The sequence below is a fragment of the Siphateles boraxobius genome, unplaced genomic scaffold (genome assembly GCF_051911475.1).
Source record: "Siphateles boraxobius isolate OS27281-9 unplaced genomic scaffold, OSU_SipBor_1 19, whole genome shotgun sequence".
NCBI classification, from domain to species: domain Eukaryota; kingdom Metazoa; phylum Chordata; class Actinopteri; order Cypriniformes; family Leuciscidae; genus Siphateles; species Siphateles boraxobius.
This window is the reverse complement of record NW_027508799.1, coordinates 16,752,851-16,780,095: the sequence shown is the minus strand read 5'-3', so window position 1 is coordinate 16,780,095 and position 27,245 is coordinate 16,752,851. Positions and strand designations below refer to the sequence as shown.

The 27,245-nt window shown below is 36.1% G+C and overlaps 2 protein-coding genes across 3 annotated transcripts in view; one reads left to right on the top strand and one right to left on the bottom strand.

The window, feature by feature from the left end:
* Nucleotides 1–18,062, top strand: part of scyl2 (SCY1 like pseudokinase 2) — a 22,199-nt gene extending 4,137 nt beyond the window's left edge. Inside the window, exons 3-18 of the mRNA XM_077234003.1 lie at nt 748–905; nt 1,664–1,808; nt 2,406–2,555; nt 2,638–2,859; nt 6,027–6,143; nt 6,282–6,407; nt 7,049–7,225; nt 7,705–7,827; nt 8,011–8,124; nt 8,236–8,368; nt 9,123–9,241; nt 9,402–9,502; nt 10,939–11,017; nt 11,126–11,215; nt 11,349–11,468; nt 15,390–18,062. Of these exons, the coding sequence (XP_077090118.1) occupies nt 748–905; nt 1,664–1,808; nt 2,406–2,555; nt 2,638–2,859; nt 6,027–6,143; nt 6,282–6,407; nt 7,049–7,225; nt 7,705–7,827; nt 8,011–8,124; nt 8,236–8,368; nt 9,123–9,241; nt 9,402–9,502; nt 10,939–11,017; nt 11,126–11,215; nt 11,349–11,468; nt 15,390–16,031 (2,616 nt within the window). The 3' untranslated portion in view covers nt 16,032–18,062. The remainder of the gene's footprint in view (nt 1–747; nt 906–1,663; nt 1,809–2,405; nt 2,556–2,637; nt 2,860–6,026; nt 6,144–6,281; nt 6,408–7,048; nt 7,226–7,704; nt 7,828–8,010; nt 8,125–8,235; nt 8,369–9,122; nt 9,242–9,401; nt 9,503–10,938; nt 11,018–11,125; nt 11,216–11,348; nt 11,469–15,389) is intronic.
* LOC143741700 (protein mono-ADP-ribosyltransferase PARP12) lies at nt 17,157–27,124 on the bottom strand. Of its 2 annotated transcripts, none has more exons than XM_077234017.1 (13): nt 26,969–27,124; nt 26,585–26,634; nt 26,379–26,430; nt 26,053–26,176; nt 22,461–22,611; nt 21,611–21,731; nt 21,384–21,483; nt 20,549–20,654; nt 20,328–20,433; nt 20,055–20,133; nt 19,366–19,429; nt 18,940–19,060; nt 17,157–18,857 (listed from the first exon to the last, which is right to left on the bottom strand). In XM_077234017.1, exons 3-13 carry the CDS (start codon nt 26,386–26,388, stop codon nt 18,796–18,798), a joined length of 1,044 nt encoding a protein of 347 aa, XP_077090132.1. In that variant the 5' UTR covers nt 26,389–26,430; nt 26,585–26,634; nt 26,969–27,124; the 3' UTR covers nt 17,157–18,795. The 2 variants fall into 2 exon arrangements, with proteins under 2 accessions (XP_077090132.1, XP_077090133.1); XM_077234018.1 differs by having other exon boundaries at nt 26,379–26,411; nt 26,581–26,634; nt 26,969–27,097.
* Between the last annotated feature and the right edge of the window lie 121 nt (nt 27,125–27,245).

Sequence of the window (27,245 nt, the reverse complement as noted above, 5' to 3'; positions counted from 1 at the left end):
ATCAATAAACCAATGTAATTATTGCTAATTAAGTATCCTTTTTATTTTTGAATGTGCAGTTAAAATTATGCAAAATTAATCACAAATTATTTATTGAATGTACAGATGTACATATATTATTGCAAATTAAAAATAAATATAAATGTAAATATTTTTTCAGAAATTATTTGTTGAATATACAGATGTACATATACTATTGCAATATAAATATTTTAATGATTTGTTGAATGTGCAAATGTACAGATATTGTTGCAAAATATATATCAATTGAAATATTTTAATTTGTAGAATGTGCAGATGGACATGTATTAGTGCAAAATAAATTGAAATATTTGAATTATTTGTTAAATGTGCAGATGTTCAGATATTGTTTCAAAATAAATATAAATTAAAATATTTTGATTGTGTTGAATGTGCAGATGTACAGATAGTTGGAAAATAAATATAATTTTAAATATTTAAATTTTTTGTTGAATGTGCAGATGTACATAATTTATTGTAAAATAAATATATATGAAAATATTTTAATTATTTGTTGAGTGTACAGATGTACATAATATATTGTTGTAAAATAAATATAAATGAAAATATTTTAATTATTTGTTGAGTGTACAGATATGTTTTGCAAAGTAAATATGAATTTAACTATTTTTTTTAAATAAATCATTTGTTGAATGTACGAATACTATTGCAAATGAAATATCCATTTAAGTATTTTGAAATACATTTTCTTTCTATTTCCCACAGGAAGTGGCAGTTTTTGTGCTCGATAAGAAGATCATTGATCGCTATCAGAAGTTTGAGAAGGATCAGATTGTCGATTCCCTAAAGAAAGGAGTTCAACAGCTCACCCGGTTACGACACCCGCGTCTCCTCACGGTTCAGCATCCGCTGGAGGAGTCCAGGTGACCACAACGTGAACACGCATTAACACATGCTACCACAAAATCTGCCAACATGGAGAGCATTGTGGGAAGCTTAGACGAATATGCTTATGATGCCATTTAGGTCACCTCATTACGTTTTGAACAAAACCATTTCTTATTCGTTATCCACGTCAAATTATTTTTGATTTGATTTATGAAATAAAACTGATCTGAAGCTTTAGGAGCAAAGAATCTGCTCTTGATAAAAGAGCTCAGAGCTTTTTCTTTATTTTAAGATTTGGCTCCTGTGCTTCTACAATCAATATGTGTCTGTGTTGATGCAGCAGTTCATCCTGTGGAAAATCTCTCCTGAATAATACATGGATCTCTTAGATGTGAGACTCAAGCTGATGTTACGGTCAACGCAGGCAGATATCTTCTAACACCTTATCCTAATTAAACACAATCCGATAAGATTCAGCGACAAGTTTGTCTGTCCTAACTACATGCGACAAGGCTATAAATCTTTCACAAATCACAGCCAATCAAAAGAGCCTGTGAACGGGCTCTCTCTGCAAGCACACTGCTGTCTCACACTCATAATGAAAAGGAAAAGTGCATAATCCATCGAATAAAATTAACATTATTTAAAATAATGTCAGTGAATGATAGCGACACAGAGGAACGATATTGTTGGAATCACATTCAAAATGTTTCCAAGGCTACGAACATAACCAGCGCTTTTATCTGTGTGTCATTGCTGTTCTCACTGGATGTCTTTGTCTCTTTATCTCTAGAGACTGTCTGGCGTTCTGCACAGAGCCCGTGTTTGCCAGTCTAGCCAATGTCCTCGGCCAATGGGACAATCTCCCTAGTCCTGTTCCCACAGACATCAAAGAATACAAACTCTATGATGTAGAGACGAAATACGGCTTACTGCAGGTGAGAGTTTCTTATACACTTAAAAAAAAGTAGATACAACAGGAATCGTACCATGGTACACCTGGCTTTAGAGGTCATATTCCAGCCCAAAATGGAAAGGAAAAAATGAGATACTACTGTTTTTACTAAATAATTCATATAGTGCCATTTTACAAAATTATAAAATTAAAATTTCTGCTTTTACACCCTTTGATTGACTGTTTACTTTCATTGTTGTAAATGCTATTTTTGCTGAATGTTTAAGTAAAAAGAAACCTCAGGGGACAAGATTTATGATTTATTTACAAATATTGTATGTGGTAATTAGCAATATGTCAGTAGAGAGAAAGTTTTATTGTAACCGAGTAATGTAAATAAGCATTTTATTTTAAATAATAAAATAAATCTTATTTTTCTTATTTTAAATATATAAATTATAGTCAATATAAAAGGATATCATATCAAATTCAACATTGTTTAAATATATATATATATATTAAATAATACTTTTTGTTTTTAGAATAAAAATAAATGCAGTGCATGAAATACTACCATGCTTTTTGTTTTAGATTTGTAGCTGATGAGATTTCGCTCACTCTCTGTTTTTTTTTTTCTCAGGTCTCAGAGGGTTTGTCGTTCCTCCACAGTGGGGTTAAGATGGTTCATGGTAACTTGTGTCCGGAGAACATCATCTTGAATAAGAGCGGAGCCTGGAAGATCATGGGCTTTGACTTCAGTATCTCCTCGAGTAACCCGTCTGACTCTGAGGTTAGGAACTGTCCCAGAGATCATTGTCTGCCTGGTTGAAACTTTGTAAGCGAATATGTCTCTGTGTGTTTCTGCCTTTTAGCCCAAGTATGGGTGTAAAGAGTGGGACCCCAATCTACCGCCTCTCTGCCTCCCGAACCCAGAATATGTTGCTCCTGAGTACATCCTGTCCGTCAGCTGTGACGTGTCCTCTGACATGTACTCACTGGGGGTGTTGATCCACGCCGTGTTTAATGAAGGCAAGGCCGTCTTTCACGTCAACAAGCAGGACATATTCAAGAGCTTCAGTCGTCAACTGGACCAGGTGAGGAGCCGATAACTTCTGCACACCTGTGGAATTATCGTCCTGTTTTAAAGCATGTTACAATCCCATTTTGTCCAAAAACAGTGTTTCACTGTAAACTAGTGCTATGGTAGTAATGTGGTATCCAAATCTAAAAAAAAAGCAGTGCCACAGCATTTTATAATATACACTACCAGTCAAAAGTTTGAGAAAAAAACAACACTTTATATATATATTTGCAGTATATAAATTCTAGGGGTGCCAATAATTGTGGCCAACCTGTTTTGTAGAAAAACATTTATTTCATAATGTGATTTCTCCCTCACTTTCAATTATTATACTTAAATGAAAGGTTAGAACTTAGCAATTTTTTTTAATGAAAGATCAAAAGGATAAACAATGCAGATACATTTTTTTACAGGCATTTTTGATCATATTTACCAGCGGTGCCATTAATTCTGAGCACCACTGTAATATATACATATATATATATATATATATATATTAGGGCTGTCAAAATAACGCGTTCATTTCGATTAATTAATCTGAGAAGAAATAACGCGTTAAAAAAAATAACGCAGATTAATCCATTCCGTTTTGACCTTTGCGGAGCCGTTCTAGCATTCGTGTAAAAAGGAGGGAGACAAGAACGCGCTGCTTGGATCATTGTTTGGAACATTTACTTTTAACAAACGGCGTTCGTCAAACTCTAAAGTACCACATCAATGCATCCAGGAGTGTGTGCGTGAGTCGGCGAGTGTGTCTGAGAGAAAGCGCGCTTGTGTGTGTGTGTGTGTGTGTGCTGTAACTTTTCACGCGCTCTCACGTCACACAACCATTTTCTCACGCACAGAAAAATCGCGCACCAAAGAGAGGACACGGAAACAGACAAGACAGAGCACGTTACTTATGATATAAAAAAAATCTCAGCTCTCAGATTCTGTTAATTTTTTTTACGAAAATCAAGCAATACCGTTTTGGTTCTTGTAAATGTGTCATGACAGATCCCTATAGCGGCACGTGAACCGATCATCTCTAGCTAATAGTAAATAAACACGAATGACCAATGTTGAAAGATACAGTAGGGCAGCCTAAAACTTACCGAAATGTATATTCCTTGATCAATCCGTGTTTTTCAACCGCGAAAAGAGGTCAATAAAACAGCTGGAGAACAATTATGTCACATAACATTTAGCCCTACGTTACCTACCTCAGGAAAGCCATTTCATGACCATATAGCATGTTATAGTTGGCTATAAAAAAAGAGCTATAGAGAGTATTTTTCAAAATTTATGTAGTCTAGGGCCTACTAGTATATTACGTATGGATTATATTTTTACTTATATCAAAGTTGTTATTTGTAATAAACACGCATTATATTTAATTTGAGCTATTTTTAACCTTAAATACTACCAGCTGATATGGTTCTCTGTATTTTACAGCATTGGGTGAGATTTTTTTTCTTGAGAAAAATGAATGCCTATCTTGTGTACCTAATATTTATCCAAATGAGTCAATATTGCATCACATCACAATAATTAAATTAAATTGAAATTGTGAAATTTGTGTCAAGCAATAATAATAAAAACGTAGCTTACCAGAAATTGTACCATGTAAACATTGTAAAATTGTGTATGCGATTAATTTAGATTAATTAATTACAGAGTATGTAATTAATTAGATTAAAAATTTTAATCGATTGACAGCCCTAATATATATATATATATATATATGTAATCTTTTTAAGTAGTTTCCTATGCTCACCAAGGCTGCATTTATTTGATAAAAAATTCAATAAAACCAGTAATATTGTGAAAAATTATTACAGTTTTAAAAAACTGTTTTCTATTATTTTAATATATATATTCCTGTGATCATTACTTGAGTCTTCAGTTTCTCATCCTTCAGAAATCTTTCTAATATGTTGCTCATTTATTAATTATCAGTTGCTGTTAATATTTTAAATTTGACTTTTTTTATTTTATTTTAAATATTTGACCAGATTACTGTTGTTACTGTAATAATGCAGTTTTAATAATGCTGTAAATAAATGCAGCTTTGGTGAGCATAAGAGATTCTTAAAAAAAAAACTTGTAATGTTTTAAATTTAACACATACGAATTGATTATCAACATTTAATAATTACTGAGGAAATCATTAAACAAAAACAGCAATAATATATAGGTGAACTTTAAATTATTAAAGGGGGCCTATTATGCTCATTTAATGTTAAAAAAAAAAAATCTTAGTTTAAATTGTTGCAGCAAATAAACTGTTTTCACCCTTTGTGTGAATGATCTGTTTTAGTTTTGGTTTCTTTAAAACCCGCCTTCCAAAAAGCACAGTCTGTGCTGATTGGTCTGCCGGCCACAGACTGTTGTTATTGGTCTACCACTTAGAGCTTGTTTTAGTAATGTGACGCCCCTTACCATTACTGGCGAGTGTCCGCTCCGGAGGCATCCTGAGGCGCTGAAATTACGACTGTAACGAATCGTAGTTGATCCATGATCTGTACGGAACAGGCCCAACTGTTCGCCACACATGTGATTCGCGGAGTAGTTGCAAAGATTAACAATCATAGAGCGAAGCTCATCATTTGCACGTGTTTTGTTATAGGTCTCGACAATTTAAACATTCAAACGATTTTAAACCTAAAGAGAATTCAATTTGGTACTTTGGTACAAATTGGTATTTAACACTTAATGCATTTCTGTACCTGAATACTATTGTTAGACCTTAATTTATTTTTAACTTTGGTCTATTGTATTGATCTATGCTTGTAATTTGCATATTTGTTCTTATTTTATGACTGACTGTTCACTTGTCTTTAATAGATCGTTGCTGATCCGATCCGTGACTCAAAAACTGTAATGCGAACCGTGAGTTTTGTGATCCGTTGCACCCGTAATGCTTACTGATATAAAGAACAATTCCCTTTGGAGTGGACTTTGTCCTTTGTAACCTTGTAGACATTTTCATGCTCAAACAGCAACATTACACACTAAATAAAGTTGAAAATGTTACAAAAACATAATAGGACGACCCCTTTAAAACCACAACAGAATAGCCACAACATTCAACTCTTGCTATAAGAAACAAGGCATGCGAACAATAGTGTTATTGTTATCGTACCGTAATTATATAATTGTGACAATCCTAAAACATGTGCTTTTCATTATCATGTGTAGCTGAGCCATCTGAGTCCAGGAGTGTTGAGTCAGATCCCAGAGGAGGTCCGGGAACACGTGAAGATGTTGCTCAGCGTCACCTCCAACGTGCGTCCAGATGCAGATCAGATGACAAAGGTCAGTGTTTTCCCTCTTTGCTGGTTTCCTTCAACTTTCTATTTTTTTGGTATTAACTATCTGTACTGATTGAATCAAAATACTTGATTTCGTAAGACCATGACTTAGAGTGACGTTTCAGTCTATGTGTGTGTTCAGATTCCTTTTTTCGATGATGTCGGAGCGATGACTCTTCAGTACTTCGACTCGCTTTTCCAGCGGGACAACTTGCAGAAGTCTCAGTTCTACAAAAGCCTCCCGAAAGTTCTGCCCAAGTTGCCCAAGGCAAGAACAAATTCATCTTTCTGCATTCTGATTTAATGGTTTAATTACATTATAATAATAAAAATCACGTCTGATTAATTTTCTTAATTAATTAATTGCAGTTTAATATTCACAAACACTAGTCTGATATATACATATTCTGATTTGATGAATTGTGCAGCTTAGATTTATTCATCCAAAATGTACCAAATTCTGTGTCATACTGCATTATACAGTAAATTCACTTTTTATGAATGGATTCCGTCCGCAATTTCCGCATCACAGAAATCTACAGTGGAATTCACACTTCATTTAATTAAATTTATTTATTTAATTATTTATTTTATACATGAAATATGGATAGATAGATAGATAGATAGATAGATAGATAGATAGATAGATAGATAGATAGATAGATAGATAGATAGATAGATAGATAGATAGATAGATAGATAGATAGATAGTCTTATTTTTGCTTACAACCATACGAGTGCGGAAGAAATATCTAAGTAAGCTCAATTTTGGTTTCATGGTGACTTAAAAACGATGTGTGTTTTGAATATTAATACAGAATGTTTGTTGTGTACGTCTAGAGATATTGACACGTTGCTGGAGTGCATTTATATGTTCAAGTAAACTGGCTTTTGTTTTTCTTTCCTCAGAGAGTGGTGATATACAGAATCCTCCCGGCGCTCACGTCTGAGTTTGTGAATCCTGACATGGTTCCATTCGTCCTTCCAAACGTGCTGCTCATCGCTGAGGAATGCACTAAGGAGGAATACATCCGCCTTGTTCTCCCAGACCTTACCCCAGTTTTTAAACAGCAGGAGCCCGTACAGGTACACACACATATACATCACTGATGCCAAACTGATTTGAATTGTTTCCCCACAAGTGAGCCATTATGGCACACTTGATGTGCACTTGCAATGGCCGTTGCGTGCCTGTGTAATCCATTAGGTTCAAGTTTGTAATTAATTTCTCTATTTCATGCTATCAGGCCAGCAACATGGTGAGTGAGGTTTGAACCTTTGTTTTTGTGGTAGTTTATTTCATCATAATATTTGTATTATGATTAGTTCATATTTTTATTTATGGTATTTTGTCTGCACCTGTTTGTTTCCACAGTTTCCACTGATCTTTTAACGTGGTTTTCATGAGTTATTTTATTTTAATTTATTTGTTGTTCCTTTTTTTTTTGGTTGAGTATTGTTGTTTGTTTGTTTGTCTTTCCCCCCAGTGATAAATTTCATGGGATGGCTTTTAGGAATACTATTATTTCCTTGATTTTTCTTTTCTTTTTTTTTCACATATCCAGATTCTGCTGATATTTCTACAAAAGATGGACTTGCTTTTGACCAAAACGCCTCCTGAAGACATCAAGAACAGTGTTCTGCCCATGGTGTACAGGGCAGTGGAGGCCCCCTCTATTCAGATACAGGTGACCACACCATAAACTTGTTTGGATGAGAATATTTATTTTAATTTTATAATTGATAAATATCAGTACCAGTCAATTTAATTTTCACTATCCGAACAATGCTTTGTGATGTATCTATGTAGATTTTGAATTTATGTATTTCAAAATCTAACATGTGTTTTTTGTTGTTGTTGTCCTAAACAGGAACTTTGTCTCAATATCATTCCCACGTTTGCCAATCTGATTGAGTACCCATCTATGAAAAATGCACTTATCCCTCGTATCAAATCTGCCTGTTTACAGACATCCTCGCTAGCGGTTTGTGTTCTTATGTCTCTAGTAACAAGTGAATGTTCTATATGTCAATGAAAGATTTAGGAGAGTAGCTCTAAAATGAGTATAGTTTCTCTGTTGGTTGTCCTCTTTCAGGTGAGGGTGAACTCTCTTGTGTGCCTAGGCAAGATTCTGGAATACATGGATAAATGGTACGTCATTGATGAAATTTTACCATTCCTTCCACAAATTCCATCCAGGGAACCAGCTGTGCTCATGGGCATTCTGGGTAATTCAATTGTTCTTTTACTCTTTTTCATCACTTTTTTTGTACCTGACTGAGGCTTTCAAGCTTCAAAAGAAAATTAAAAGCATCATATTGTTCCTTATTTGAAATTGAATTAGTAACATTAAATTGAATAATATTATCCTATCATCTTATTCCTTAATGGGATAGTTCACCCCAAAATGAAAATTAGCCCATGATTTACTCACCCTGAAGTCATCGGTGTATATGAAATTCTTCTTTCAGATGAATACAATCTGAGTTATATTAAAAAACATCCTGCCTCTTCCAAGCTTGATAATGAGAGCGAATAGGGTGTATGTCTATGGAAGTCCATCAAAGCGCATCCATTCATGATTAAAGTGTTCCACGCATCTCCGGGGGTTAATAAAGGCCTTCTGAAGTGAAGCGATGTGTTTGTGTAAGAAAAATATCCATATTTAAAATCGAAATGCGACGAACGCGGTTGCCTAGCCCTGTTTGTTTGAACCGCGAGAGGCGTCAAAGCTAACGCTATTCCTACATCCTACGTCATACATCGTAATAGGATTTCCAAAGACATACACCCATTCACTCTCATTATAAAGCTTGGAAGAGCCAGGACATGTTTTAATATATCTCCGATTGTATTCGTTATGTCATATACACATAGGATGACTTCAGGGTGATTAAATCATGGGCTAATTTTAATTTTTGGGTGAACTATCCCTTTAAGCAGTTATAAAAATGTATGTGGTGTTCTTTCTTTTTTCTTCAGGCATCTACAAGTGCACTTTCACCCATAAGAAACTGGGCATCCCAAAAGAGCACCTGGCTGGAAAGAGTTTACCTCATCTGGTGTCACTTAGTATTGATAACAACCTTAACCTTAACCAGGTGAGGTTAACAACACACACTCACTCTTACACATAAACTTAAGTGTTTTCTTGTTTACCCATCGAATATAACTTGATTCAGTGTCACCTCAGATCGTTTGTATTGATTACATGTACACATATACTTTTGTAAATGGTTTTCTGTCTCTGGTGTGTTTCAGTTTAACTCTTTCATGGCTGTGATCAAGGACATGTTGAGTCGCATGGAGGCGGAGCATAAGACCAAATTAGAGCAGCTGCACGTCATGCAGGAGCAGCAGAGGTGTCATTTCAATTATTTCTCTATTTATTCTGTTTATTCCTTCTTAAAGGTGCTCTAAGCGATGTCGGGTGACGTCACTTCTTGTTGACGTTTAAACTATTGTCACACAAAATGGAGATCCTAGACCCGGATCCTCCTCATCCGCGCACTAACCCCCCAAACCCCACCCCCAAATCCTTCTTATCGGTTATTGGCTGGAACAGTTTATGTTTTGTGGTGCGGGTTAGCCCAGTTTGTTTTTGTTGCCGTTTTTGGAGCCTTGGGTGTCTGCAGAGACCGTGTTTTTTTACAGTGTGTTCAGGGGACAGGCAGCTAGCGGATAGTGAGAAGATGTTTGCTGTGTGTGACAAAATGTTTTTGCCTAAAAAACCCGTCACTTAGAGCATTGGTTCCCAACAGGGGGGTCGCGGCCCACAAGGGGGCCTCAGCGAGCTCTGTGGGGGGTCGCGTCATATTTTGAAGTTTTGAGCAATGAGCATTAAATAAAAGTCCTTCACTTTATTCTGTTCAAAATTTACAAAATGTATATAATGAGCGAGTTCATCATGAATCCATTTTCCAATCCGTGTTTTGTCTTATCCTGAACCACTATGGTACACCTATAATAAGTGTTAACATTGGGACTATTTTACACTGGTTCAGATCGCTGCCGCTGCGGAGAAGCCCAGTTCCTGCGTGACTCGCCATAGGCGTACACAGAGAGAAGTAGTTCCGGCTACAATGTTCTTCCGAAAGACGCATTATTCTGTTAATAAACGCAAGTTTATTATCGCTCGCTATAGCGCCAAAAGCGTAAAAAATAAAGCCTCACATTGTTAAAGCCTCACAAATAACATGCAAGTATTGAGGCCCCAGACAGCAGTCATTTAGTAATAGCCTATATTCTTTCTTTTTTTTACCTACACACCAGTGTGAATATTTTTGTTTTTGCATTTCAAACATGACCAATTTATAGGCTTTTCCTAGGCTTACTTTTTAAATTACAAAGGGCCTACTGATGTTTTTGTTATTGTATTTTCAATATTATAGGCCATTATTTATGCATAAACATATCTGGTTATAGTAAACATACCGTTTGTTTGAAAACCACATATTTTGTCATGCTTGCTGCAAGCTTACAAGAGCGATAATATCATTAAATGTGAAGGGGGGCCCCAAAATATTTTCTTGGGAAAAAGAGGGTCTCAGACAAAAAAAGGTTGGGAACCACTGACTTAGAGCACCTTTAACAGACTGTTTGATTAATAAAATAATTTGGATTTTGTTGTTGCAAGAAGCTTTTTCTGCAGCTTTTTCTGGTCAAGAACTGCCCACCTTAACAGGCAGAAGCCGTCTGATAGATGAATAACATAAATATAGTCATTTGAACATGACGCGAGTGCAGCGTTATCCAAACAAACAGTTAACTTGTGAGTAATGAGTATTGTTTTTTCCAGGAGTTTAAACATTACAAACCCATTGAGCCAATCAGAGGAGACTAAAAACACACCCAGCCCAGCCACAAAAGTCAGAGATGTAAGTAAATATACCTGTTGCATGTCCAGCAACCAACTCACAGCTTTTAATTGTGGCCACACTGTGAAATTAACTAGTAATTGGGTTTTTCTCTTTGCTTTCTGATAGATTGATGAGATCTTTGGTGGCAGTTCAGGAAGTGCAGGTGTGAATGGTAACCAGAATGGTTCCTCATCAACTGTTTCACAACCCTCACGAGTGAGTTACCATTTATAATATTTTGGGAATGCATTGTTTTTTTCTCAACGCATTGTTTTTTTCTTATGGAGCTTAATTGGTTGTTGGCATTTGAGCTGGTTGATGTACTAACTGTTGTTTGTGGTATGTTCAGGTATCTCTTACCCTGGAAGAAAAGCAGCGTTTGGCTAAAGAACAGGAACAGGCTGCCAAACTAAGAAGCCAGCAGCCACTTGCTCCACAGAGCATCAAACCAGCCACAACAACACCTCAGGTAACACATACACTCAAGAGGGGTACCATAGACCAACGCTACTTTTGCGTCATCGAAGGGTAACGCCCCTTTTGGGGGGAAAACAAACGGATTCCTCTTAGAGCAGAACTCGCTCTGCAAAGTTTCTTGATAGCAAAAATGGCACAAACATACACACTCTCTTTGCCGGCCGAGGACCGTGTATAATATTTAAAGAAGCTACTGGATACGGGGTTACAGAGGTGTCCCTTTGAAATGGTCGAAAACTGGATTAATGACCCCACACAGTGGCCAAATATGGACTATTCAGACATCTACTACTATCTCGTGGAATCACCAAGTTGCCTATTTTTTTGTCATTAACACACTCACAGTATGACAAACTAGACGATGAGGCCATGTCACTTGGATCATTTTTAACTTGATTTAAGCTATTGACATAGTTTTGTTGCCGACTAGCTATACTAGTTAGAAAGACGAAGCTGCTAGCAGCTACGTGATTAACTCTCACTAGGCACGCTACCTTGGTTGTTAACTGATTTTACTGTTGAAATAGTGCCAGGCTAGGACTAAAGTGGACTTGGCTGGTTTCTGCTTGTGTCTAGAAAGTGCTAGGACTTTGAAAGTTGTAAAAAGGTTTAAAGTGTACGGCAAAATATGTAGCGTTAATTGTACTATATGATCCTAACAAATTAACGTTATCTCTATTCTGCGTTTACTTGCAAAACTTTTGAATTGCCCGAGAAAGTTTTATTTCGGTCATAAAATTTCTACGAAAAATTTCCCCAGAGAAACTTTGGAGAATGAAATAAAGAGCTGGGAGGAAATATATGACACAAAAGTTATGCAAGTAAACGCAAAAACTAATTATAGCCTAATATTTCCTGGCATCTCATCTTTTCCCATCACTTTAGGTTTGGTTAACATCTTTAATATATAATTTCACAAGCTATCTTGAACGAACAGAGGCATGGTCTGAGATAATAGTGTATTTACTGGTGTTGAATTCTCGGAAGATGAAGAAGATATCCGTCAGATAAAAAAAGAAAGAAAAAAAGAGTCATTTCTTCACCAAAATACAAACCGCCACAATGGAACATCCCTCATGGCCTCATCGTCTAGTTTGTCATACTGTGAGTGTGTTAATGGCAAAAAAATAGGCTACTTACTTGGTGATTCCACGAGATAGTAGTAGATGTCTGAATAGTCCATATTTGGCCACTGCTTGGGGTTATTAATCCAGTTTTCGACTATTTCAAAGGGACACCTCTGTAACCCCGTATCCAGTAGCTTCTTTAAATACCGCTCACGGTCCTCGGCCGGCAAAGAGAGTGTGTATGTTTGAGCCATTTTTGCTATTAAGAAACTTTGCAGATCTAGAGCGAGTTCTGTTCTCAGAGGAATCCGTTTGTTTTTCTCCCAAAAAAGAGCGTTACCCTTCGATGACGCAAAAGTAGCGTTGGTCTATGGGAAACCTATTATCACTTTCAAACATGGAATCCATTTTTGCAGTAAAATTACCAGATTAAATTCTACAGTAAAAGGTACTGTATCTTGATATTCACACTAGCTGCCGTATATCATATTTGTCATTGTCAAGTCTTAGTTTAGTTAATACAAGTTTTGTCTTATTTTAGTCTTAGAAAGACTACACGTTTAGTCTTAGAAAGACTAGCCCGGATCGAATATAGTGTTATTCATGCGTTTTATTTCTGTTTACGTTCACTTAGAGGGTTAGTTCACCCAAACATTTAATTTCTGCCATTTATTACTCACCCTCAAGTCGTTCCAATCTTCGGAACACAAATTAAGATGTTTTTGATGTAATCCGATATATTTCTTAACCAGCCACCAACCAACCGCTTCCGGGTTCTACGTCAGAACGTCGGCTCATTATTGGCCATCTCCTGCGTCAACATGCATGCATCATGGTGCTCACATGAACAGCATCGGCCAATAATGAGCCGGCTTTCAGACATAGAACCCGGAAGCGCTACATTGTGTTTACTGCGTGATCAGTGTAGAAGGCTGACATGGAGAAGGGATTGTTGTTGAATAAAGACGTTATTTTTGTTTGTTTTTGCGCACTCAAAAAATTTTCTCGTCCCTTCATAACATTTAAGGTTTAACCACTGTGGACACATGGACTATTTTAACGATATCTTTACTAACTTTCTGGTCATTTAAAGTATCAATGACGTTGCTGCTTATGGGTGGTTCAAAAACCTCTCGGATGTCATCAAAAATATCTTAATTTGTGTTCCAAAGATGAACAAAAGTTTGGAACGACATGAGGGTGATTAATTAATGACAGAAATTTCATTTTTGGGTGTATTAACCTTTTAAGACAAAACTATGTTAACTACTAGCATACTCTCCAAGATGATCATTTTGAAATCATTTTGTGTGGATTTGTCTGTTCAAGTGCATGAAGACATGAAAGAGAACTCAATTCAGTACTCGTGTGCTGTCTGAGACTTGGCTTTCTGGGCGCTCTTCAAATATATGTTGCGTGCACACAACTTCTCACACAGCGCCCGAGTACCGAATTGAGTTCTCTTTAGAGTCTTCTTGCGCTTGAATATTTAAATTGGCAAGACTTAAAAAGACATGCACATGAAAATATTTCATGGCAATGCAGCTCTGGCCCAACATATTCGTCAACTGTCCCGAGCGTTGTTCACGCCTAGCCCAGCCCATCAGGCAGTCCTTATTGTCAAGCCCACGCCAGCCGTACACTCTGAAACTACTTATATATTTGATTATTTTCCAATAAATTTTAACCCCCGGTTTCACTGACAAGACTTAAGATTTGTCCTAGACTAAAACGCATGTTTGAGCTGTTTTAACTGAAAGCAACTTGCACTGATAGGCTATATCTTAAAATATATCAGTGCCATTGTTTTGTCTCAATATTCACACCTATAATGGCTAATTCACATTTATAAAAGCTACTAAGAGCTATGGGGCGGTAGTGGCTCAGTGGTTCATGTAGGTTGTCTACAAACCGAAAGGTGGTGAGGTGTCCATGAGTAAGACACCTAGACCCCAGCTGCTCCCGACGAGCTGGATGGCGCCTTGCATGGCTGACACCGCCGTCGGTGTATGAATGAGTGAGTGAATGGGTGAATGTGAAGGCAAATATATAAAACGCTTTGGTGGCCATTGGGTCTTTGAAAGCGCTATATAAATGCAGTCCATTTACCATTTTCCATTTAACTTAAATATCCTAATTGAACTAAGGTCTAATCCTGGCTTAATCTAAGCCCTGTCTGTGAAACCAGACCTAATGTATTGTTTTTATATAATAAATGTCCCTAAATATTTGATTTATGTAATGCTCCATTTTTTTATTGTAATCCCTCTGATTTTATTTATTTATTTATTTTCAAATCAAACTTTTTTTATGATGCGATTCAACTTAGTGCTAGTTGTTGGTTGCTTCATGTTGTTTTTTTTTTTTGTTTTTTTTTTGAGAATCTCTTGTTAAATCCCAATGAAGATAATGAAAAGTACTTCATGAAGCAAGGCCATCCGTCAGAAGAGAGAAAGATTTTTTTCATCAAACTTATCGTCGCTCCCTCAAACGAAACACCATCACAGAAAGTTTATGTAATTTAAGACCTAGTTCAGTGGTTCCCAATCCTGATCCTGGTACCCCCAGCACTGCACAGTTTAGATGTCTCCTTAATCAAACACACCTGATTAAACTCATCTGCTCATTAAAGACTTAAATGATCTCAGATGGGTGTCATATAAGTGAGACAACCACTGTTGGGAACCACTGGCCTAGGTAATATAACAAAGTATAGTGTTATAAATGTAAATTAAAAATGAAAACTACAATGTTAACTGTTGAAATGTGTCATCACAGTCTGTGAAAAGTGTCCATTTTGATTTAGGATGTACATGCTATAACTGAGGAATATTTTTATTGTTCAGGCAAAGGATCTGACCAGCAGTCTTCTGAACAATATGACATCCCTGAACAAACTCGGTTTAAACTCTGGGACCAGGACGATGCCCCTACAGGGCGGCACCATTTCCTCTACCTTCCCACCAGCACCCACCATGGGTGGAATGGGCACCATGGGCGTCAGCAACGGCTTCAATTCACCCATGGGATTCCAGACGGGAGGTATGGTGATGGCCATGAGACCCGCCACTCCTGGCCTCTATGGAGGGATGGCCACCACTACCAGCGCTCCAAATTTTAGTGCCCTCACCCAAAACCAGAACCAAAATCAAACCGGCAAACCCCCTGACATGTCAGCCCTAGACTCCCTCTTCACTTCTAATAAACCCAAAGTCAGCCTGAACCAAATGGCCCCTAAACCGGCCCAAGGAACCATTGCACCTTCTCCGTGGCTCAATCAGTTTGGTACAGGCCAACCTTCCCAGACTGCACCCATACAGGCACCTCCAATGGGGATGACTGGAGTTCAAGGTGGTTTTGGAATGCAAGCAAACCCATTCTTCAACCCCCAGAACTTCTCGCAACCCGTGGCTTCTTCCACAATGAACACTGGCATGATAAAGCAAAGTGCTTCAGTCAACAACGATTTTAAGGACCTCTTCGGATAAAACATTTGCCTTTCGTTCACGTTCCCCGTTATGTGGGAATCAAAAGCGAAACAGCATCAGCAGCGAAGATGACAGTCAAAATTGAGTTGGAGGGTTGCACATGGTATCCTTGAAAGATGATTTTGTTTTGGTTTTTGTCTTTTTTGGGGGGGACTCATGTGGACTTGTGTGAATCAATAGCAGACTGCACCAAACAAACTGTCACGTTTCTACTGAAAGCTTGGGCTCTTCTACCAAAAGCTGCTTCAGTTGGTGGATGTCTTGCATTTGGTGTATCGTTTGGCTTAAAACGCGCCCCATAAGAAAGGTTCACATACAAAAGGGTTAACAAATTTGGCGTTACAAACTCAAGCATTTTTGGTATCATTTCCTTTTTGCTAGAGCCTCACGTTCACTACTCGCCTGAATGAGGTGACTTCCTCTACCACAACAAAAATCATCGATGACCTCAGAAATTGCTGATGTTGTCTCCCAAAAGGAAGTCTCTAAGTTGTGTTCTCCCTTGTCTGAGATAAGTAAAGAAATAAGTACAGTGCATAGTTGGTACCTGAATGAGTCTTTTTATAATGTGTTATTTGTGTATATACTGTATCTGGTGATTATTGTTTGACTTTTATGCTGATAAATGACACGATGAGGTGAAATTTATTAAAGGAAGTACACTTTCTTCATACTTTCTTCATACTGTAGGTGCACTTAATGTAATAAGAGCTAAAAAAAAACAAAAAAAACTGTAAGGTGTAAGATATTTTTGGGATATTATCAGTACTTTTAAAGTGAGTTTGTGCTTCATTGGCTTCATTCATGAAAGACTAGCAGAATGAATTTCTGTAAATTCTGTCAATCTTCGGTGAATCTTATGAAAAAGGGTCATTTTTCATCCCAAAATCCAAAAACAAAATTACAAGGAAATTTTTTACTGTTATAAAAAGGATTTTTTTTTTTTGTAAGTCAGCGTACTATTAAATTCAGTACACTACTTACAATAAAATACAATGAAAATTGTAAAGTAAATATAAAAGTATTGTTGTAAGTTGTAATGAGAGAATGTGGATTTATTACACTTGCACATTTTTTCAAATTGCAGTAATGAAAATAATATTTTTTGCATTACGGTAATGAGAATTTTTACCTTTCACAGAAATTTACCTATTACAGTTTTTTTTTTTTTACAATACTGAGATGTTTTTTTATGGTATTGAGAATTTTTGCATTGCGTAATGAGAATTGGTGGTGCTTAATTGTCAAGTAAATTTCATAATGCAACAGGTTAGAAATATGCATTTTGGGATGAAATATGCATTTCCTGTAGTTCTTGGGAAAATCACTGTTATATGTGGTAAATTGTAGCATTGAAATTGAGTGCAACAACTTGTACTAAGTTGTAACAGAAATGTGTTTCATGAATGAAGCCTGATACGCGTTTGTTTCCCTTTCAGTTCTCTGCTGTTACTTCCTGCCCGGTGTTAAATCATCTGTGTTAACCTGTAATCTTGTGTTTTTTGGGGGCGTTACATTTAGCTACATTTTTGTTTGTCTGTTGTTATTATTATATGGGCAGTTTCCTGTTGTGGGAAGAGACCAACTCAATTCCATATGTTATTCCATATCATGACCAAACAGAATGCTGCAGCACAGCAAATCACCAAAATGTGTATTATTTCTGGAAAAGAACATGAATGAGGTGTACAGTATATAGAGGTGAACTGCCACCACTTAGGTTTTTTTATATATATAATACTGATGAATCACTTTCCTGAGGAGAATCTTTAATATCCAGACAGGTTTTATTAAAAGGGAATGCTTTTCCTGGTCTTATGAATGAGAGGCCTTATGTTGAGAATTGTGCAATAGCAGGTCTGTGATGGAGATTGTGAAAATAACTTTCTGTATGAGTGTTTCACTATACATGCAGTTTGCAAATAGTCTAAATCAATGTAGATAAAACATCTGGGTTTTAATTTAAAAATGTGAACTGGATTGTTGGAAAGATGATTTTGGAATCAAATAAATTGATTATTTAAAGGGTAATACCTTTACACTTCCTAAGTAATTTATTTGTTTTATTTTTTGAGCATTGAAATATAATAGTGTAAAAATGTATTTCCTTACAAAAAAAAGCAAGTAGAAATAGAAATTATTTTATGGATAAATGTTTATCCGTAACCAACTAACAACGGTTGGTCAAGCTAGGTTTTACTGAGTGGTAAGAGAATTTAGACAGACATTGCAAATGTTTATTAGTGGATCTCATGACATTTGTCTAGAAAAGTGCATATTTTACCCCAAAATCTTAATTTTTAAAAGGAAATTAAGTCTACTTTGTGGACCTGTAAAATTGACATTGTTTCCATGAAAATTAAGCACATTTCAGTAAAGAGAAAAAATATGATACACGTTATAATCTTATATCATCCTAAAAATCCATAGTTGTATTTTTTTTTTGACAAAAAAAAAAAACATGAAAGCTGAAAGCAATCATAAGATATTACACACGCAATCTTATAATCACAGTAAAGGCATTGAAAAAAAACGTTTTAAGAATAAAAACGGAAATTAGTTCAATAACATGATTACCATGAGAACTCTTATTTTGTGGCAGTTAATAAAACAATATAGACACAGGTTTGCATGGACAAACTGAACAGTATTTCAATATTTCATATCACATATTCTTGGTATGGCTAGCAGAAATTGCATAAATAGGAGTCCTGAGTTCACATATAGCTACAAGTAAATAAAGTAAGAATAGGCAAGTGAGGTCTTATTGCTGAAGGCGGCGTACATGTCTCCTGGTGTTAGTGGACTGGTTGGTCTGGGTCATGTCTGCAACAAAACACAAGTGATTTGATTAAACAATATTTATACTAAATAACACGTATTTCTGTTGGTTTGTGTATGAACGCACCTGAGAAGTCTAGCTCATAGCTAAACCTGCCCGCCCTGAAACTCATTGTCCCTGTGGCGTCCTGCTGGTACTGGGCTTCAATATCTTGACTTGACACACTGGAATGTCCTCGAGAGCCGCCCTAAACATCCACAAAGTCCAGGTTTATGACACAGAACAGAAGGTGTGACTGCCTTAGTGTTGTTGTGCAAGAACACAGGTCAAATGTTTTAGAAAGCAGGCATCATGGATGGCCACATTAAACACAAATTTGTAAACAGCAGTTTATTTTTTCTGAATATCAAACCCTAATACAGTTAGAAGGTCTATTAGTTCTAGCAAGATACCACTCATTATAGATCACTTAAGAATGCACTTGTAGCAACTTCTGCAACCATTTCATCAAATGTAAAAAAAAAAGAGAGAAAAAAAGGAAGATTTATTTACTTTACTAAAATCTTTCCAATTGCCATCCATGTCTTTGAACTGCCAGCGAGCTTGTGACAATCCGCTGTGATAGGAGAACAAACATTAGAACACAAGTATTTATCGTAATGCATACATAAACAGTCATTTTGAGACTTTCTTAAAGGAATAGGAACAGTTAATGTACCCCATTGACTTCCGTAGTCAAAAAATAATTCTATGGAAGTCAATGGGGTACATTAACAGTTAGATTATTGACATTCTTCAGAATATCTTCTTTTGTGTTCAGATGAAGAAAGAAATTCATACATGTTTGAAACAACTTGAGGGTGGAGTAAATGATGACAGAATTCTAAGCATTTTAACTTTTTATCTCACAAGTTCTTCTCACAATTCTGACTTTTTTCTCAGAATTGCGCGATATAAACTCACAATTGCGAGTTATAAATATTAGCCAGAATTGCAAGATATAAACTCGCAATTGCGAGTTATAAAGTCAGAATTGGGTGATATAAAGTCACAATTGCGAGATATGAAGTCGCAATTGAGAGTTGTACATTTTTGTCAGAATTGTGAGAAGTCAGAAAGCTTGCAGTTATCTTTTAAATTGTTTATTTCCATGGAGGAAACAAGCTTCCATATTTATATTTTTATTCCACGCCAGATATTAGTTTCCATATAAATGTCTCCTTTTATTAATAGATTCATACCTGTTTGTTTGCTGGATTCCACCAGTGATTCTCCGGACAGCTCTTTTTGTTCCATATTTATTGTTCACTTGATACATTCCTGTTGACATGAAGATAAAGACATAAAGATGAGTAATCAATATGTTTGCATTCCTTTTCAAACGCCGTTTAAACTTAAACACGTTTCTCTTAGCAAACATTCTAAGACATTCATAAGGTAGGCCTCTGCTTTTCCCCTCATGATTCTATATTTAAAGATTTTAGTTTTTGTAATAATGTCTTAATTTATCTTACCCCCAAAGTAAAGAGAGTAAGAGAATCGTCTTGCTGTGAATGAAACTTGGCACTGAGGGTTGAGCTGATACAACCTCTCGATTTCTGCACTATCCAATGAACATCCCTGTAGAGACGCACAAAAAGTCAAATGAACTGTTAGATTAAAGTCCCTTTAACCCCAACAATTTCAGTTGAAGGAATAAGTGGATTTGAAAGTAATAACAGTGTTTAGAACTCACTGGTTTTTGGTACTCAGTCCAAATCCCCTCATCACCCATAAACTCCCAGATGTACTGAGAAGAAGAATTTGTTGGGAATGCCAAGGGAGATTCCAGAATTTGTGAACTGCATGTGATAAAAGGAAATCAAATGGTTTGTCTACAAAAACAATTTTAAATATTTTGTGAACTCTTCATGAAAAATGAGCAGAAGGAATTTCTCTATAAATAGTTAGATTAAAACATTTTTACATAGCTTGTAAATAAAGGTACGAATGATTTTACAAGCAATTTATTCATAAATTCGTATGTTGGCTTCCTGTACAGTGTTGCTATAACAAATTCGTAAAACCATTTTTACATAGATGTCTAATTTAGTTTACGTAAGAACTATTTTATAAACGATTTATAAATTCGTAGGTTGGGTTTGTGAAGAGTATGTGATTCTATAAGAATTCATGAAATAGTTTTTACATAAATGTTGCATTTCATTTTCAAAAGAATGATTTTAAGAAGAAAAAAAAAAATGCAGGTTGACTTCGAAAAAATGAAAGTTGAATTTGTGAAAATATTCTAACATGAATTTTTACATAAGAATGTTTTTAAGAATAAGTTATACATACATTTGTAGGGTGACTTCCTGAAGAGTGTAAACAGTGAACAATTAGTACTTTTTGCACAAATGTCGCTTTCATTTTACATACGATTTTCGTATACAATAATAGTTTACAAAAAAGAGTGTAAAAATGTTACGATATAAGTCTTTGTAAAACCATATTGCCTTCAATGCAACAATCTACATATGGATTTATACAGTAATTCCTTCTGCTTTTTCATGAACCAGAGGCAATAATACCTGTTTTGATTACTGCTGTTGCACGTTACTATTGCATTGAATTTTGGTCGCCGTCTTACTTTCCTGGACATGTTTGTGGACAGATTTGTTTGAGTCATGGCTACAACATTCCGAAAAAACATGAAAACAAGTTAGTGGCTTCAAATTTCACGTGTATCCATTTTTTTTTGAGAAAGACACTTTTGTTTCACAGCCATGAAGGTAATCGCTCTTATTTGCCCCATTACCAGTGAAGTCCACGTTGTAAGTCATGCTTCCCGCAGTAAACTGGACTGAGCCACTTGGGTTGCTGTTGTACTGCTGCTCTATAAAATCACTTCCAATTGAGGATGCTCTCCCACCGAATCCCTGCAGAAATCAACAGACTTTGTGTGCTAGGTCATATCTAGCAGGACTGACAACTTTTCTGACAACACTGACAACAATTTCACGATTCGATTCATGACCTTGCGATTCAATTTCGATGTTGGTTTAACATGTATTAATTTGGGTGTACATGGCTAGTACATGTTCATTTTTCTCAAAGAAAAAAAATCTAATGTTGTAAACTAAACGGAAACCCGTCAGCTTGTATATTATTATTAAAGGTTAATTAATAACTGATTTGTATACAATTGCATGACACCCGTTTTTTATAATAATAACATTATATCTAACGTAAATATCTAATGGTATTAGAGTAAAAATATAATGAATATGTAATATAGTGCTACTTTTTTGCATAATACTCCTATAAAGAGTACATTTTTCGTGCTAACTATACAGTTTATGGATTTATAGCTTTTCTGAGATAAATGTAAATGTAACCCGACACATTGTTTATATGCTATTTTATCCGTAGTTGAAACATTATATAATGTTTCAATATTTCATCATTATACAATATTTCATCATCAATATTTCATATGATGAATGTTTCATCATATCTTATATAATATAAGCGATTATATAAGATATGAGACATTTCATTAAGTTGTACTGCTTCTTTCAACATACCCTCTGATATGAATTCATGTTTATTTTGTACAATAACTAGTAGCTAACTAATGAAAATAAGATATTTCTAGAACCACTTACCTGCGATCCATATTCACACCAGCGATGGTTATCTTTGTAGTACCAGCCTATTTCTTGTTTCTGGTTAGGGGACAGCAGTGTATTGCGCCGTATACTAAGGTTAAGAAGAGGTCCACTGACTGTCATTTCGTCGAAGTCAATATTGACGGCCCTGTGCAATGCATGGGAAAGGCTTAAATTAATATTTAAAAGGTTAGTTCACCCAAAAATGAAAATTCTGTCATTAATTACCTACCCTCATGACGTTCCAAACCTGTAAGACTTTTGATCATCTTCAGAACACAAATGAAGATCTATTCAATAAAATCTCAGAGATTTCTGTCCCTCCATAGGAAGCTATGCAAATACTACTTTGACGCTTCAGAAAGTTCATAAAGAGATTGTAAAACTAATCCATATGAATTGAGAGGTTTAGTCCACATTTTCTGAGGAGACATGATCGCTTTTTATGATAAACAAATTGAATTTAGGCTTTTATTCATATATAAACCTTGATCAGCGGACATAAACAGAAGCTCAATTGAACCTGCTTGACGCTCGAGAACAAACCTCTTATGGAAGCTCAAACGTGCTGCATAACACAAGAACGAACCTCATGAATGAATCTCAAAAATCATGAATCTCAAAAATGACTTCAGATGACTACCTGAAACATTTACAGCTCCAGGTCTCTATGGGTAAACAAAGTCCCATCTCAGATGTACGAGCAGACCTGTCTAGGAAAGCATCTGAAACAGATTCACAATCCCATGCAAATTGAAATCTCAAACTTGGATGTTTAATTCATAAAGCTTGTTTTGTAAGAAACAAGTTTCACTAGTTCTTTATATGACATCAAGAATAAACCTGATTCACTCCCGTTTGGCTTCCATCCGTACCGTCTAAAATCCAGTACAGGGTTTCCATCTCCATATCTCCAGTAACATGATTCATTTAGTTAAGTGTGGCCACTTCATTGCAAACACGACAGATTCGCAGAGGCAGTGATGGGAAAACAGGATGCTCTCAAGCGGCGGTAAAAACGGGATAGGGAACATGCGGACTAATGGAGACAGCATAAAGTGGGCAACATAAAGTGGGGAGAGAAAAACAAAGCAACCACAACAAGAGCATTCTTTGATTATTTGTATCCCACACTGCTTTATGGAGGCTCAAACGTGCTGCGTAACACAAGAATGAACCTCATTGGTTCTTATGGAGGCTCAAACGTGCTGCGTAACACAAGAATGAACCTCATTGGTTCTTATGGAGGTTCAAACGTGCTGCGTAACACAAGAATGAACCTCATTGGTTCTTATTCGAAGCTCAAACGTGCTGCGTAACACAAGAATGAACCTCATTGGTTCTTATTCGAAGCTCAAACGTGCTGCGTAACACAAGAATAAACTTTATTGGTTCTTATGGAAGCTCAAACGTACTGCGTAACACAAGAATGAACCTCATTGGTTCATGCGGATGCTCAAACATGTTGCGTAACATGAGAATGAACCTCATTAGTTCAAACGTGCTGCGTAACACAAATTAACCTCATTGGTTCAACTGTGCAGAGTAACACAAGAATGAACCTCATTGGTTCTTATGGAGGTTCAAACGTGCTGCGTAACACAAGAATGAACTTCATTGGTTGTTATGGAAGCTCAAACGTGCTGCATAACACAAGAATAAACTTTATTGGTTCTTATGGAAGCTCAAACGTACTGCGTAACACAAGAATGAACCTCATTGGTTCTTATGGAAGCTCAAACGTACTGCGTAACACAAGAATGAACCTCATTGGTTCTTATGGAAGCTCAAACGTACTGCGTAACACAAGAATGAACCTCATTGGTTCTTATGGAAGCTCAAACGTACTGCGTAACACAAGAATGAACCTCATTGGTTCTTATGGAAGCTCAAACGTACTGCGTAACACGAAAATAAACTTTATTGGTTCTTATGGAAGCTCAAACGTACTGCGTAACACAAGAATGAACCTCATTGGTTCTTGCGGATGCTCAAACATGTTGCGTAACATGAGAATGAACCTCATTAGTTCAAACGTGCTGCGTAACACAAATTAACCTCATTGGTTCAACTGTGCAGAGTAACATAAGAATGAACCTCATTGGTTCTTATGGAAGCTCAAACGTGCTGCGTAACACAAGAATGAACCTCATTGGCTCTTATGGAAGCTCAAACGTGCTGCGTAACACAAGAATGAACCTCATAGGTTCTTATGGAAGCTCAAACGTACTGTGTAACACAAGAATAAACTTTATTGGTTCTTATGGAAGCTCAAACGTACTGCGTAACACAAGAATAAACTTTATTGGTTCTTATGGAAGCTCAAACGTACTGGGCAACAGAAGAATGAACCTCATTGGTTCTTGCGGATGCTCAAACATGTTGCGTAACATGAGAATGAACCTCATTAGTTCAAATGTGCTGCGTAACATAAGAATGAACCTCATTGGTTCTTATGGAAGCTCTACGTACTGCGTAACACAAGAATGAACCTCATTGGTTCTTATGGAAGCTCAAACGTGCTGCGTAACACAAGAATGAACTTTATTGGTTCTTATGGAAGCTCAAACGTGCTGCGTAACACAAGAATGAACCTCATTGGTTCTTATGGAAGCTCAAACGTGCTGCGTAACACAAGAATAAACTTTATTGGTTCTTATGGAAGCTCAAACGTACTGTGCAACACAAGAATGAACCTCATTGGTTCTTGCGGATGCTCAAACATGTTGCGTAACATGAGAATGAACCTCACTGGTCCAACTGTGCAGAGTAACATAAGAATGAACCTCATTGGTTCTTATGGAAGCTCTACGTACTGCGTAACACAAGAATAAACTTTATTGGTTCTTATGGAAGCTCAAACGTGCTGCGTAACACAAGAATAAACCTCATTGGTTCTTATGGAAGCTCAAACATGTTGCGTAACACAAGAATAAACCTCATTGGTTCTTATGGAAGCTCAAACGTGCTGCGTAACACAAGAATAAACCTCATTGGTTCTTATGGAAGCTCAAACATGTTGCGTAACATGAGAATGAACCTCATTAGTTCAAACGTGCTGCGTAACACAAATTAACCTCATTGGTTCAACTGTGCAGAGTAACACACAAATGAACCTCATTGGTTCTTGCTGAAGCTCAAATGTGCTGCGTTACACATGAGAATGAACCTCATTTGTTCAAACGTGCTGCGTAACACACAAGAATGAACCTCATTAGTTCTTGCAGAAGCTCAAACGTGCTGTGTAACACACTAGAATGATAAGTGGTAGTTGCGTAGCTATCTATAGATGGACAGAAAGCTCTCAGATTTCATCACAGATATCTGCATTTGTGTTACAAATATGAAAGAAAGTATTGCGGGTTTTTGAACGAGATGAGGGTGAGTAATTACTGACAGGATTTTTATTTTTGGGTGAACTTACTCTTTAATCCTATACAGAATATATTAATAAAAATACTATAATATATGACTGGTAGTGTATAATAATAATAATAATAATAATACATGCATACAAACATAATCAGTGAATGTAAAGTCAAAATTAAACTGATAAAATAATCTCTGCAAATGTTGAAGACCAACTAACCCTATGCTGAAGCAGATGGTGATCCCATTAGCCCCTGGCTGACAGTAATGGGCCTCAATGACTAAATCATTAGAGATAGAAGCCCACTGCGTTCCATTGAACAGCTGCCACTCAAAGTGGTTTCCTGAGGATTTGAATTATGGATGACTGAATTAATGAATGAATGCACTGAAAAAATTAACAATCAGTCAATCACTCGATATGGGAGTGTTCATTTCTCATTAAGTTATTATCCTAATAAAGACATTGTTTGTCAGATATCCTAATATTTGCTGCAAAAACAGAAACCAACAAAAAATGATAAATATATAAGCCAACAGACTTACCTGTCGCCATGTTGTTAGATAATGCTGCTGTGTCTTCTTGAATAATGATAGCCTATAGAGATATTTAACCATTTATACTTCATGTTTTTTTTTCTGTTATATAAATACAAATGTCAACACAGTGTGTTGAAAAATACTGGATCAAACTGAATCCATCTACAATTACATGATTCAAAAAGGTAAATCAGAATAATTGTGTCACCCACCTAAATCATAACATCTGACATCCTCTTTAGCTCCTTTTCTCTTCACACTACTAAACAAATAGACAGAGACAGGCTATTCAGTAAAACATTTTATCAAACGGGTTTGATTTAATTAGGCCTACACTAAGTAAGATTTTAAACTGCACACAGAAAGGCTATTGTGTTTTAAATAGACCTATTAGTAAATCGCACAGTTCTATAGCAAAATCTACATTTATATTGTTTTAAACATGTTGGAAAATCCGTTCCGAAAGGTAACAGAGTTGACCGTAAACAGACTGACTTAGTTTCATGATCTTGAGTCCAACGGACATTTAAACAAAGTTGTTAAATAAGGTCATGAAATAATTCGTGTTTAAGTAGTTAAAGGGTTAGTCTACTCACCATAAATACTTCCTAGACACTGTAATACATCGGTAGCATATTTAAAATCTAAAAACGCATTTGTCAGGTAAACGTACAGTCGAACGTTTTGTTAACATTTAAACTGCCCTACAGCAGAATCACTGACCCAGTTTCGGTTTCTTTTCTGGTTTGTGTGAAGAATAAACAGGGATTTTTGTGGGTTGTTACTTACTGTATTTACATATCTTGCAGTGCTTAAAACGACTTTACGACGACCTGTTTGTAGTGGTATGTAGGTTATTTACACTTTATAATA

What these genes read in the sequence shown, in the direction of transcription:
- LOC143741700 (XM_077234017.1), bottom strand. An exon ending in GGTGTGAATATGGATCGCAG is followed by an intron (nt 21,732 to 22,460) that starts GTAAGTGGTTCT and finishes TGATTTCTGCAG; the next exon opens with GGATTCGGTGGGAGAGCATC. An exon ending in GGAATCCAGCAAACAAACAG is followed by an intron (nt 19,430 to 20,054) that starts GTATGAATCTAT and finishes CTCCTATCACAG; the next exon opens with CGGATTGTCACAAGCTCGCT.